At 39.3% G+C, this 14,783-nt stretch overlaps 1 protein-coding gene across 15 annotated transcripts in view; it reads right to left on the bottom strand.

The window, feature by feature from the left end:
* Nucleotides 1–432: 432 nt before the first annotated feature.
* MCF2L (MCF.2 cell line derived transforming sequence like) overlaps nucleotides 433–14,783 on the bottom strand; it is a 156,765-nt gene continuing 142,414 nt past the window's right edge. For 9 of the 15 annotated variants that reach the window (XM_032100515.1, XM_032100513.1, XM_032100519.1 and 6 more), the window contains 15 exons: nucleotides 14,645–14,737; nucleotides 14,404–14,496; nucleotides 12,870–12,995; nucleotides 11,942–12,163; nucleotides 11,333–11,425; nucleotides 10,779–10,857; nucleotides 10,567–10,639; nucleotides 9,252–9,367; nucleotides 8,509–8,595; nucleotides 7,584–7,643; nucleotides 7,160–7,234; nucleotides 3,761–3,888; nucleotides 3,043–3,155; nucleotides 2,810–2,913; nucleotides 433–2,688 (listed from right to left, as the gene is read on the bottom strand). In XM_032100515.1, the coding sequence (XP_031956406.1) occupies nucleotides 2,594–2,688; nucleotides 2,810–2,913; nucleotides 3,043–3,155; nucleotides 3,761–3,888; nucleotides 7,160–7,234; nucleotides 7,584–7,643; nucleotides 8,509–8,595; nucleotides 9,252–9,367; nucleotides 10,567–10,639; nucleotides 10,779–10,857; nucleotides 11,333–11,425; nucleotides 11,942–12,163; nucleotides 12,870–12,995; nucleotides 14,404–14,496; nucleotides 14,645–14,737 (1,557 nt within the window). In that variant the 3' untranslated portion in view covers nucleotides 433–2,593. The remainder of the gene's footprint in view (nucleotides 2,689–2,809; nucleotides 2,914–3,042; nucleotides 3,156–3,760; nucleotides 3,889–7,159; nucleotides 7,235–7,583; nucleotides 7,644–8,508; nucleotides 8,596–9,251; nucleotides 9,368–10,566; nucleotides 10,640–10,778; nucleotides 10,858–11,332; nucleotides 11,426–11,941; nucleotides 12,164–12,869; nucleotides 12,996–14,403; nucleotides 14,497–14,644; nucleotides 14,738–14,783) is intronic. The other 6 variants (XM_032100524.1, XM_032100526.1, XR_004238425.1 and 3 more) reach the window with 5 other exon arrangements.

Raw genomic sequence — 14,783 nt, forward strand, 5'->3', positions numbered from 1 at the left:
AGCAAGGGTGAACATGGTGTCTGGTTTCTCACCCAGCCGTGGCCAGATGCAGACCTCCAACTTGCTCTGCTAATACAACAGGATCCATGGATACACAGCCTTCTTTGGGAAAACCCAACAGTGATGTGCTTTCTTTCAGAAAAGGGTGAGTGGGAAAAAGGGAATAAATCCAATTACCTAGCAATGGCTTTCATTTTTTATCCTCAGCCTGCAGACAGCCTTTAATTCCCTAGTGCCAGGCAAGTGATTCTAAGTGAGATGTGATCACGAAGGTGAAATGGTGTTTTGCTGAGATGGTCCCAGAATGAGCAGGCTGAGGATTTGAATACACAGATCTGGTTTTCTGTTCCAAATCCTAGAACCTCTCTCTGTTTTAATATGATACCCACAAAAAGGTTTCAAGATTGTGAATAAAATAAACCCCAGAGCATGTCTATATAAAGGCATTCAGCAAGAAGCGCTGAAATTTATTCAAATTAATTACAGTAGAGACCTCTGACTTTGAACTTCTAATTCACAACAGCAGTAAAAAAGGAAATGGTGAAATGGGTTGTATTAAAGTGCAATGATGTGGAAAAAACCATTGAAATAACACAAATGAGGCTGCAGTGAGAAATGAAATGACAGTCTCATCCAAGCAATGACAGCAATATATAAGTAAATTATGTTACAGATAATTTACAAAATAACTTACATAGATGAAGATAAGATGAATCTCATGTTGCTATTCCATTGTTAAATATCAGACTAAATATTCCTGGTCAGCACAGTATTATATGGAATAAGAAAAAAAAGATCAGAGGATTTCTGTTTTGAAAAAGATGCCTGAAGTAAAACCCTGATCAGCATTTATATTGAAGTATTGCAAGAAACCTAAGTATTTATGAATTGTAAAGTGACACATTCAGCAGCATGAAGACTATAAATACATCTTTTACATTGATACATTATATCTACACACATATACATATCTACACGTACATGTATTATACACACTAGCACATACATGCACATATATATGTGCATAAATATGTGTGTGTGCATATACATGCTTTAATTTGTGCTGACCATGGTCAGCTGCATTTTGATTGCGTCTGGGGTAGGGTTGCTTCTGCATCATTCTTAGGAGTGTTTGTCATTTAAGTTTTCTACTCTGCAGCCTCTAAAACATAAAATTCTGGCATAAAGATAGAATTCAGGGCTCAGCCATCAGAGAATCTGATGATTAACACAGTTCCCATTGACATAATCTGCTGTGCTTAGTGCTTCTGAAAAGTTATGCTCTTTATGTCCCCATTATTTTTAAATAATATGGTGCATGAATCAGTTAAACCTGTTTTCATATAAGCAAAAATATTTGAGAGATGGAAAGGAATGAATACAGTATTCTATACCTGCACTTAGTTTTGTACTGTAAGGTGTGCAAAGAACATCTGACAAAGAGAAAACTTGCAACACTGGCTTACATCATACCCTGAAAACTGACAAGTTTAGCATAACCCTTCCTTTAAAAAAATTTAAAATACTTATCTGTAGCATAAATCTGACTCTTCTCTAAGGTTTTTTCCTCCTGTGCTCCCCTTTTGTAGAAAAGTTATGTCATTGGGGTTTCTTCTCTTTCAATTAATCTGGAACACTATGGACTAAAAATGCATTGGATTTCCAGCCCTCATAGGTTTGTTTGAAGGAAGGCTCTTGACCCCCAGTGCAGTTACAATGCCTTCCTCTGGCTGTAGCTGCACATTAATTGTGAGAGCTGAAAGTAACCATGCAATTACTGTTTATTAAAAAATAATTTAGTGAATAAAAACATTTGTGTTTCATTGTCCACCTGAATAAGGAAAAAGATACTACTAAATTGCCAAGGCTGTGTAAACACAGTGATCTTGGTAAAGAATTTGGTTGTGAGGCCAAAATACCTCAGAAAAAGCTATTCCATTGCACAAGTCACTAAAATGTTGGAAAGGATAAAGTAATAGTTTCTTTTGATGTTGTTGTGGTCAGTGAATTGGTCATGTCTGCATCCCTGCCTCTAGGGAGCAGGAGAATATCCTGAAAACCCAAGAGGAAAGGGTGGACCAAACTTCCTTCCTTATTGCCGTAAGAGTCCCATTCGCTGCATTGACCGAGGTATGTCCTTGGAGAAAGGGTTTCTTGGGGAGAAGAAATTGTAAACGTAGATTTATTTTCCTCATACCTATCCTGTACAGTGATTGCTATGCTATTAGTTTACAATGAGCATTTAGCATTGAACACATTTTGTCTGCTCACATTCAGATTCTGGCTGTTACAAAAAGTTCTACAGAAACCTGATTGTGTGTCAAAGAGAAAACGCACTTTATGCTAGCAGCTCTTCAGAGCAGAAACCTCTACAAAATCCTATTTCAAATCATTTTACTTTTATTTACAACTTCACATTCCATGCACTTTTCATTGGGATCTTCTGGGAGAACCTGCGGAAGTCACCACTAAAAATACTCAGAGCTGGCAACACAGAACTTGTGGTTCTTCAATGAAGTCCAAAGTCCAGAACTCTGCAGCAAATGACAATCTCCAGATTTACCTTCCAGGGAGGTGGGATGAACATTTCACATTAGCCCTTAATGTCAGAGAAGCTGGTGCTACTGACATTGCAGCTATCACTGCAACTTGATGACGTGCTCAAAGTGCTGGAGGCAGTGCCTGATTCTGGGAAAGGGAGGAAAAAAACCCCACAAGAAAATATTATATAGTGGTTGTTTTTCATTACTTTCTTTGATAAAAGGAATCTTCAAAGAGACAATAATCTCAGTTAAAATAAATAGCCTACCAGAGCTGCTTAAAGATTGAGCTGATTTTGAGTTGCCTATGAGCATCAGCAGGTTGCTTGCTGGAATCCAACCTTCTCTACCACTGCTCAGGTTCTTTACAAACCTAAAAAAAATAGATAAAAATATTAGAAGTCAGATTGCTTCATTTGATGCCTTTGAAAGTTTTGCCCTAAACATCTGCCTTCTAAACACAGTTCTGCGTATAAAAATTTCCAAACACAGATCTGCGTACCAAAGTCCATCCTCCCCTTCACGAATCAGTTGAACTAGATCTCCACTTTTCACTGTAAATTCTTCAGAAACTCCTTTGTCATAATCAGTCACAACTGTATATTTACCAGGAGTCTAAATGCACACAGAGGAAAGAAAACAAATTATTTCTGTTGAGTACTTTAAGGTATGTTGCAGCTTTTGTTATGTAATTATAGTACTTTTCCCTTCTTTCTCATGTACCTACATGCTGAAGATGGTGTAAATACTGGGGCAGTAAAATTCTGCTGATTGATTGCATGCAAATTCAATACATTAATTCTCATACCCTGAAAAACATTCAGTGAAATGTTCCCATTACAACAATTAATTCATGTGTCTACAGAAAATAAAACCAGAAGAAAAAGAAAACCTGGCAAACCCATGCCATGGTGTCTGTGTGGAAGTCTATTGGCATGGTAGCTGAACTTCTCATCACTTGATTGCTGTACCATGGCACAAGCAGCCACGACTCACTGGGCTGCAGGTGTGCAAAGCCACAGAGGGACCTCCCCAAGGTACAAAAATGGGGCTGATTTAAGAGAAGGGGTTCTTCTCCATTGCCCTGGGAATTTTGCCCAGCTGAGCATTTCAAGGCAGACATTTCCCCTCCTGCCAGCTGCAAAAGCATTTCTGTATCCTGGCACACACGCTGTACTGGTACCCCTCGCTTAGCTCCATAGGAAAGCATTTCTGGTTACCAGCTTCATCTCGCCTCCCCCTCCTCCTCCTTCTTCCTCCGCATCCGATGAATTCAGCGGTTCTTCAGCACTAGACCAGCCATCATTTTCTTCAGATGCATCAAGAGAATGGGATGGTTTGGCCCAACCTTGGGGAAGGAACAGCCAACAGTTAACTTCGCAGCAGTGAGCCACTGACTGGGAGAAACATTCTCCCCACTGAAAAGCTCGTAAGTGATCAGCATAAACAGGAGGAAAACTGTACACAGGGAGGTTATTACAGTCACTGGGTGAAATTCACTGCTGGCAAAAGTTGGCCTGCTTCCATCTGAGTAAGTGGAGTTGTGGCTATGCATGGAAGTGAATTTAGCCCTTTGGATTTATATGAAGGGAAATGAATGGAGAGAATGCAAATTTCCAACTGAAAGGCAAATACATATAAATATTTGTATAATAAATATATATTATACAAAGATGAACGAGATATAGATACTGTTTTTCCTTGGGAGGAAGCAGAAGACAGGAACATACACTTTCTGGGAAGAGGTTGAACACCCAAAGCCACCTAACTGGCTTGCTGGAATAAGGGATAGATGAGCCTTGCCTCCTTCACACTGTTAACAACTGTCAAAAAATTCCACACAAGCTACAAGCACTCTATACTTCACCTGACAAGGTAGCCCATTATTTATGAATGTTCAGGCTGACACAAGAATACTTAATTACTCTGACTTATCTTGGTGTTACATCACTGCAACAAACACCACAACAATCTCCTGCCTGACTCCTACTGCTTTTTCTCTCTCAGGGTGAAGCATTTAATTTATTCATAAAGCTGAATCATATCCAGAGTGCACAAAATTCTCTTTCAAATAAAATTAAATTAATTTTTATTAGTGGGATGCTTTACACCAAGTTCAGCGGCTACTAATAAATGTGTTGAGCTCATAATGAAAAAAAGTCAAAAGAGACAAGTATTTGTAAGCAAGCTTTCGTTTCAAGCAAAATAGTAACAACAGTGAAACTCAATGAAAAGAATGAAAAGAAGAACAAACTTCCCATTTTATGTAACTATTAGTTAAATTAAGAAGGCACCAGCATTTTTGCTTATCACTGCTCCTGAGGCATTTGTCGCCCAGCTGGTCATGTCAGTGCATTAGGAAAAACCTGAGCAGTGCAGAGTAAAGCCAAAGAAATCATAGAAAGGAATCACACCCAGAGCACACCAACAGAGTGGGATTTTTACCTTGCCTATGCTGGTGAGTGACCTGCACAAGATTAGAAGTACTGACCCATTTGGCCCTGTCCAGGGTTAAGAATGAACTTCCATCTGTGAAGAAACTGAGTAATAAATTTCTGCTGTATTCCATGAAAATTTCCTTGGAAGCTTACATCTTGTAGTTATCTTGTTGGACACAGCTGAAACCATTTCTGTTATTTCCAAGTTAAGAACAATGCAACAAAAGAAAACTTGGTTTCTCCTAACGCTCTAAGTGCCTGTAACCTCATACTCACTGGCCTGCTCTTCTGGTACATTTTTGGTAACAGCTCTTGTTCTCAGCCTCTTTCTTTTCTTATATTGTGCTGATGTGCTAAGAGCAGACTGGCCTGATCCTGCCATACCAACAATAGTACTCCTCCTCATACAAGCTGGCACTCCACAATTAACAAGTCTATATAAAAGCCCATCTCCTCCTGGGAAGGGAAGTTGTCACCATGGTAGTATCACATTAGCAAGCTATGGGCACCGAAATTATGCGTGAACATTCAATCTGTGTGTGTGTATTCTGCAGGGTGGGACTAACATCAGAGCTCCCTATAAAGGCAGGAAAGGTAGGAAAAGGGCAGGCAGTCTTGAGAAAAGACAAGGTTATTCAGAAATGAGTTTAGATATAATGATGCCAGGAAAACCAAGAATTCATTAACTGCTTCTCTTCAGAAATAATCAAACAGGTTTCTTCAAAGAGCTATGATCTGCCTACAATATGTAATTCTAATTCATATTGCTTGAGCTCACTTCAGCATAAATCACAGCAACACAGCAGTGAAAGGAAATGAATGGGGGCCATGCACCCTGCACTGGGCACTGTGACCATCACCTGCCCCAGTTTCATCCTGAAACGCCTGGGTCAGCTCCCTGCTTATCCCTCTTTGAGTTGGGGAAGGAGAAGAGATAAAGTGTCAGAAAAGAGATTGGAAGATGCAAGACAGAAGGAGAAGTTAATAGATGTTTTAAATTAATTTACTTGGTTTAGCACTTTCATAAAGTAAGATGCTTCTGGGACAGAACAGCAAATCAGATAAGCCTGTTACAAGGACACAATAATTTTACTGTAAATAAGCAGTGATAAAGTGACTCTCTTCCTTGGAAAATTCCAGCACCTGAGGAAAAGGCCACAGAACACCCTTTTCTTTCAGACATTTTTGGGCCCTCCGAATTTCCATGGTACCTGGAGATCTCAGAGTTCTGCCTGCTACCTGCAGAAAAATAACCTTGTAACTCTCACATGCACCCTTGTGGAGTTTCTGCACCTGTCTAGCCCAGGATTACATTGCCTGCTGCTCAGCAAGGCGAACAGTGTTGCAGTTTTGCCAGCACAGCAGCTGAGCTTGCACCATTTCCACAGACAAGACAAAGACTTCAGAAACCTGGAGAGGAGGCTGATGGTAGGGTTTGAAACAGCTCACCTTTAGACTAATATTTTCTAAAGGACATAGTGGTGGAAAGAGTCAGAAGAGGGGAATTGCTTTCCTTGTACTCTCTACTACTCTAGTTAATCAGCCTAGGGATTTGCACTCAAACCTTCACCAACAGCCCTGCTGGTTAGAAATGGGTTAACTGAAATGCTTTTCTATGCTCTGCTTAGCTGTGAGTTGGGAGGATGGGAGGCAAACTGCTGCAAGGGGTTCAGTTAAGTAATCTGGGGTTCACAGGGTGGTAAAAGTTGCCTACTATCACCCAAAGAAAGATGCAACAGGGTTGTGACTGCAGTGATAAATGCAGATCTAAAATGGAAATTCCACATGACAGTGATCTGACTTTTGGAATTTTTTTTCTTTTTTAAAAGATAAATCCTTTCCACAAGGGGTACAGTGACAGAAGGATTCTAACACATGGAAAACCATGGCTGCAGAGCAGCTGGGCAATCCTGTAATTCCATTAAACACCCAGTTTCTGGCTATTTCTTCAGCAACAAATCTCTTTCCCACTGTCTTCTAAAAACTAGTTACCCATATGCTGCTTTATTTAAAACCAAGGTAAAACTTCAACCAGTTGTGCTATCAAAAACAGTATATACAGATCCAGTCAACAGTGCTGCACACAACAGCATCACATAGGTATTCCCAGCACTCTGATGTAACATATTACATGAGGGATGTGTGAGTACTTGTGGAGTACGAGATGTGGCATCACTGTACCTCTTAAACCAAAAGGAGTTGGGTCACTCACTACTTCGTGCCGTTTGGCTTTTTTGTCAGGACTGGTAGGAGAAGCTGCAGGAGTATGAATAGGTAAAAAACACAGAAGAGAGATATTGAAGAACTGGAAAAAAGAGAATAGGTGGATTGCATGCTAAATACCTTTGAGTTTACACTGGAAAACAAGTGGATTTCTGTAATCTAATTTTAGCTGTCACTGGTGCATGGCAGCAGAAGGAATTAATTATTTACAAGTAGTTATATGAAGATACATTGACAAATTTATTTTACCATAATAGATGAAAATATATGTAAACTTTTCTAAATTAAGTAGACATCAACTGAATACAATTTACTTCAATTTCAGACAAACATTACCAAATTAAGCAATCATTTTTATGTAAATCTAGTGCTACAGCAATACCTGGTCCTGTAAGAAGGATCATTGGCAATGTCTGGCTTTTAGCAGAAGGAGATGGAGTTTCTGTCAAGGCAAGCATGGGACATTAGTGCTCACCTCATTAGCATTAGATACACAACCCTAGAGTCTCTCCAGAAAGAACTCAAAGGTAATTGGGTTTTAAACAGGCATTCTGGAAAGATGCTTGGGGGAAAAAAATTACCATGCTGTTGAGAAAGTGGCATCATCTTAATGCAATTCAGACTGTTCAAAGACAGCTCTTCAAAGCAAGAAGTGACTGTACCAGTGTGCTTACTTGGCAGGAGGAAGCAAGAAAGGTCTCAAACTCTTATTGCCTGTTTTAGAAAAAATGAGGCAAAGACCATTTCTGGAAGAATAGGGAAATTCTTACTTATTTTTCTACCCAGCAAAACAACAATGTCAGACACATTCTGCTGTAGTTATTTATGCTTTGAGAGTTTTGTTAGCAAGGATGCCCATAAAAAAATCCTCTATAAATCCTTCACAGAATCACCTTGATTCCTTTTTGCCAAGTAGAAATGCACTTGGGGCAGATCCACTGAAGCTAGAAGCAGGCCAGGTGTCCGGTCAGAAGACAACTTCCTTCCTCTAGTTTTTCTACAGGAATGGGGCACGATAAACTCCGCCCTTGGCCTTGACAGTGAGATTGGAGGCACTGGAAACCGTGCTCCTTCCCTTGCATCTCCACAGCCCCACTTTTCCTAGCTGCATCTCCCCCTCCCACTCTGGAGCTTGTTTCCCTTGAAATCTCCCTGTCAGAGGCACCGACTAAGGAACCTAGCTTGACCTTGGAAGAACAAGCTAGTGTGTACACTGAAAACCTATCACACTACACACACATACAAAGTGATGCTTCAGTTACAGCTTTACACAGAAAACAGTCTAGCCTTTTTTTTTTTAAAATTACCTTTCTGACTTTTGAGGTTAGTAAAGCCCTGCAGTGTAAAGCACTTTTTTGACAGTACAGAGCATTCTGAGGTAGAGCTAGTGTTGTCTACAAAGGAAGAGAGAGACACAGAAAGAAAAGGGAGAAGGCCATGAAAAGATCAAGACAAAAAGTCATTTGCAGCTGTGCCAGGGACCCTGCATGTTAGGATGAGAAAGGACAATTGAAAATCCAGGTACAACACAAGTGTCCGGTTGTTTTTGCTGTGCATGGGCTTGTACTGCCACTGGTTCAATAAATAATTTCCATGATGGGAAAAAAATTAAAGAGAAAAAACAAAACAAAACAACCTTTCTTTAGACCAGATAATACCAAGAAATTTTTTTTCAGACAAAGAGAACCCCGAGAAGCTGGGCAGCTCTAAGAGAAGACCTACTGCAGACTTTGGCCTTGTAACAAATAGTTCCCACGTGCTTTTGCCTACCATCCATTCAAGATGGCTTTGGGCCTGTCCACACCACACACTGGAATGCAGAAATCAATCCCAAGCTAAGGGCAGATGGGACCAGCACACTGGTGCAACGTGGGCAGCACTTTGTGGGTGGGCTGCCTTAGGGCTGTAAACAACAAAGCCCTGCTTGTTCAGGAGTCCTGCTGCCTCCCCTGCACTACCGTGGCTACTCTGCTGGTGGATCTGCCTGTGCATCTGCAGTGCAGGCATGCTCCTTGCAATTAAAGACCACAGCATGTATGGGCAAACTCACCTTTGCCTTTCTCGGGGTACTTTGGTGCTACTGTAGTGCCACAACCTCCTAGACTTGTGATATCAGCTTTCTTCTCCTCCATTTTTTTGGTATTTCTGGTGTGGTTTCGTGAAGGACTGTTTATTAGAAGAAAATGAAGACAATCAATCCAATCACAGGCTTCTACATAGAGATATATAGGCTGAAAACCATTTATTTGTTAGATTCCCAGACTGTAGCTTCCAGGATTGAAAAAGTCATTGGTGATTGTACATGTAAAGACCTTGAGAACATAGAAATGAGAAACACCTCTCCTAACTAACTGCAATCCCATGTAGTATGGCAGTGAGAGCTACTGGACAGACGGCTCAGGACAACTTCCACTCACTTGCAGCTAACAGGTTCCTCCTGGATGTACTAGGAAAAAAAGAAGAAAGATAAAGGAATAAACTCTGCCTTCAGAAGCTCTTAATACAGGAACAAATGAGGGACCTTGCAGTGCATTCCCGTCACAACTCCATCTGAGAATGGCATAGAGAAAGACACTCCGTAAATATGATGTATCTGGGGAATTCTCCCTGAGCAATAAGTAGATGCATAAAAGATTCAGGGCAGAGAGCTACCAGTACATATTTGAGCACACACCATATGGATATGAGCACATGGGCTTATGGATAGACATATACACATATGAAAAACCAGAGAGAGTAGCAGAGAATTGAAGAGAGGTGTCAGGCAAGGGCAGAACAACAGATGGGAACAGAAGAATATATAGGTTGGTATGGTGAAGGATGGAAAGAAAGAAAAACTTCACCCAGAAATTGGGGCACTGGAGGAATTTACACATTACTTAGGCTAAAAATAAAGCAAATAAGAGTAAAAGAACAAGGGACAGAGAAAAGATACTGCTGTGGAAAAGACAGAAGGGAAGGTAACATGACATTGGAAAAGGAAGAAAAAGTTAATCCAGGTAGAGGAAAAGAACTGTGAAGGAAGAAAAAGGCTGCTGCATAAAACTCTCTTATCTGGAGTGTAATGTATATAATCAGCTGTTCAACAAGCAGACACATAACACCACCAGAATTTTGGCTGGTGAACAAAATTACATTTCTGTGGTATTCTCTATTGATTGGCAAAGCCCACGCCATTGCTGCTCAGTTTAACAGTTCTGGGTATGTTTAAACTCCCAGCTTTACAGCTTTATAGTAGAAAGAGAACTAAACCAAAACCTTAAAACACAAGGATGAGTATTAAGGGGTAGGAGCAATGAAGAGCTGCAAACCAGATGTATGAGCATATTCACAAGACAGCCAGGCTGATGTTACAACATACTTACCTTGCACAAGATGATGCTGGTAGTGGTAGAGGTAAACTCTGTGTTTGTTCTAGTGTCCTGTGCTGACTAGCTTCTGTAATGGAGGAAGGAAAAAGAACTATTAATATTGATTTGTGTCCTACACAGGGAAGATCTACAGGGCAGGATTTGAAGATCAGAGAGAAAACACATTAAAAAAAATTTGGAAAAAAAAAATCTCCAAAGTATTTTACCTCTGCATGCCTGCAGTTGACTTGTCAGCACTTTTCTTATTTCACTCACCCAAGTAGCTTTAACTTCAGGGGTTGGTGCCTATCCAGAAGTAAATACAATCAGCCATCAAGCACAGAATACTTACTACACAAACAGCTGCATGCCAAAGCATAGCCTCAGAGGAATCCTGCAAGAGGGACAGACAAAGCTCCCTCTCCAGTCCTTCCATGAACAGAAACTGGTTGTAGCCACTGGAACAGGCTGAGGCAGAGGTTATGCATGTGCTACAGTCCAACCTCATCTCCCAAGCCATCCACTACTCCAGTGATAGCTGTAGTAATGGTGTATACAATATCCTCTATGGGCATTGTAAGACATGATTATTTTTTTCCCCCAGAAGACTCTTCCATTGAAATATGATTTAGGTTTTCTTTTTCTTCCTACATTTCCTCATCACACTATTAGTGATATAACAGAGGAAAAAAACCTCCAGATCTTCTTAAGGTTAGATTCCTTCTCCTCTTTTTCTCTCCCCTTTTTTTTTTTTTTTTAAATGTAGTGCCATGTTATTTACCTGTATAATGTAAACTTCTTCCCTTGCATTATACCAGATTTCAAATTTTTTTGCATCACCTTTGACATTTTCTGTTATTCCAACTGCAGCCATCTGGAAGCAAAGAGAACAGAAGCTGACCTACTGCATTGCAATTATGTTAAAAACAGAAGCAGGCAGCTATTGGTATTCTTTGGCACCTTATTTCTGAAAAGGAAAACCCTATCTGGCTTCTTGCACAAGGAAAAGAATAGCTAACAATATTTGATCTGCATAAGAGATTTAGTGCTTTGTACCAGCCTGGCTACCTTGGAGGGAAGAAGAGTTTAGGCACATTACATTGAGACTGACATGTAAAATGTCGCTTTTAAAATCCAGACCACCAAATCCTACATGTTTTTTACACTACCTTGCTCTACATTTTCTGTGTGATTAATGCAATTGCCATTCAGCTGGACAGACAGCAACACAAAATAACACAGACCTGCAGCACCAGCCAGGTTTGTCTGAAAGGGTGAAGTTCCCAGTACAATGCTACAACATAGGTCTGCAGAGATAAAACTAGAATGATGTATTACTACAGGCTAAGCCCTCAGTACCCTTGACCTTCAGGACTGATCAGTGTCTTACATTTAAGGAGTGTTTGTAGCTGTAAGAAGGTGCTTTCTCATATCCCTCTCCGTTTTCTTCTCGCTTTTTACAGAACAGGACCGCTTTCTCGTGGAGGAAGAGGTGTCGCTGCATTGGCTTGAAGCGTGCCAAATCTTTCACCTTTGTGTGACCCTTTTTATGATCAGTCCAGACACTGAAGGATCCTTGCATTAAAAGCTTGCCCAGCTCATTAAGGTTTCCCTGGAACAAAAAACCAGTGATATTTGTAACTACAGAGATAACATCAGATTAAAATATATACTTTGAACAGGTCTTTACAAGTCTGTTGTTCCCAATAATCTCTCATACCAGTGTTTATGTTGGATTTGGAAATGCAATAAAAATATAGTCAGTCTTGGATTTTTACATATAATTTTCACTGGCTGACACTGTTCCGGCAGGATTTTACAGTTGAGAGTACCTCTAGCAGAGACACAAGAACTTACCACAGAGAGAGGGAACCACAATACACATCTTTGGTTGGTTGTTTTTTTCCCCCAAACTCTGCTCCAAATCTGCTTATGTATTGTTTTGAGTTTTGTTATTTTTTTGGGAACTGAAAGTTTTGGGTGTAATTTTACATATAGATATAAAAACTTAGTAGCCACACCCATTCAGCTGTACTAACCCAGGCTCTTCATGAGAGTTTTCAGTTTCTCACTCACTGTCCAGAAGACCAAAGAAAAAACACTTAGGTAGACAGAGGAAAATATTAGTCATAGCAGGAAAACTTCAAAAGAGTATAAAGAGATCCCTTTTCCATTATTTTCATTACACAATTAAGTTTAAAGGCATGTTTTGTAGAACACTCTTCTCATTATTAGTACACAGTATAGGGAATGCTGTGCATATATCTAAAAAACCAAAAGAAAAAAAGTTAAAAGTAAGCAAAAATACTGCTACTCACATCATAGCCAGTAATGGCTATCTGGTGCATAGAATCATTAACTGCTTTAAGAATGCCCAGTATAGAAGTTAGTGCTTCCTGAAGATCTTCAGCACCTTCACAGTTCTTACTGTACTTTAGCATTTCCTGAGTGCAAGGGAATGAGAACACACTTAGCTTTTGAAACAGCAGCAACCAGGAACGTTCGAATTTTAACACTGAATTTTAGGTGGGGGGTTGGAATGAGATGATCTGTAAGGTCCCTTCCAACCCAAACCATTCTGTGACTGTGATTTTAAAGTTAGCAAAGTACAGCTTTATACCATATAATCTAGTTAGTTCAATACTGACTGGAACTCAATAGATCCTAAAGATTTACTTCTCATTTCTCCTGCTCATTAGCCAAATATATTTTGCTCATCTAGAGTTTTTGTAAGCAGTATGTAAGAATTTTACAAGGCTAACTTTGCAAACATTTTTCATCACAATTGCAAAAAGACCCCAAAAACAAACCAAACCATACCAACAATCGTCAAACAAAGGGATAGGTTTTTCTTTCATTTGTTACTTTTAGAAGTGAACAAATTTAATAACATAGTCAAATTTAATTTACTCTTTTAATTATGGCAAGGCCTGGCATGCTAATAACAGATTTAAACTTACTGCATTGAGTATTATCTACACATTTAAAAAATAATCCCTTCTCTGAAGGGATTATTGGTGAAGCAGCATCTTCCAATTTGATATAGAAAAAACACAGTTGCAAGTTCATATGGGATTCCTCTGACTTCACAGTATGAAAATAAGGATTTACTCATAGACTGTAGAAAGTGAAGATATTTTAAGTCAAAAACCTTTATAATTCTCCTCTCTTTACAGAAGCCTAGCGTAATTAATTCTTTAAAGGCTGTTAACAGCTCAGTTGTAACTCAAGAGTAAATCTGGTTCGAGGTAAATTTTTAAGCTCCTGTTAAATACAATTATTATAACATGTCTTTGTGATGAATATTTCTTAGTTCAAACATGGCAAAATGTTATATATTAATTTAAATAAATTTATTAGAGTACATTGCTCTTACTTTGCTCTTTCAGTATAGCATATTTAAGTGAATCGCAACAGCATCCTTCACACGAACACCATACAGTGCTCTCTGTCAAGTGCATTTCTTTAAGCCCAGCAAGGCACGTTCCTGCAATATGGGTGGGGTGACTATTACTGAAGAGTAACAAGTACTTCAGATATTCTATCTTCTTTGTTTTAAAGTTTTCTTGGACCTTCTGATTTTCCCTCATTAACTTTTCACCTTCTTTTCAGCAGAAATCTAAGGGCAAAAGCAGTTACAAAAGATGTCCCTGCGTAACATTTGGTTATTGTAAGTTTTTTGACTGAAAGAAAAAAGAACTGAGCTGAAAACTGATGGACTGGAATGTGTGTGTTTCTGTTTACACATCTGTTCACTAACTTTTAGGTTTCTTTCCAGCAAGTTGAGAGAAGCAGCATTTAAAAAAACAAATGCACAAAATGTGCTTAGCATTGTAGTTTAGAAATACATACCTTTAGCAATAATTGGTATTTGGTTATTCTTTGAACGGGTTTCAGCAAGTATGAGTCCAAACTGAGCTTGTGGTCGAGTTTCCTTTGACATTCCTGTAATCAGTGTTGGATTTCATCAGGACACTAATCAGTATTTGTGCTATTTGTTCTTGAGAAAATTCAGTAAAAATAAACCAAACAAAAAACCCAGACCCCAACAAAACTAAACCTACCATTATTTTAGGCATTCAAGCAAGCATACCTGGAAGAATACAGAGTCTGAAAACTGCCTCCACAAACTTTCGGATCGAGGTTTATTTTGACAGTATTTTTCATAAATCTGGAAGTCTTCCATCTGGAATTGTGGAGACAAGCAAAAAGTTCATAAATTCCTATGACTT

The sequence above is a fragment of the Corvus moneduloides genome, chromosome 2, assembly GCF_009650955.1.
Source record: "Corvus moneduloides isolate bCorMon1 chromosome 2, bCorMon1.pri, whole genome shotgun sequence".
NCBI lineage: Eukaryota > Metazoa > Chordata > Aves > Passeriformes > Corvidae > Corvus > Corvus moneduloides.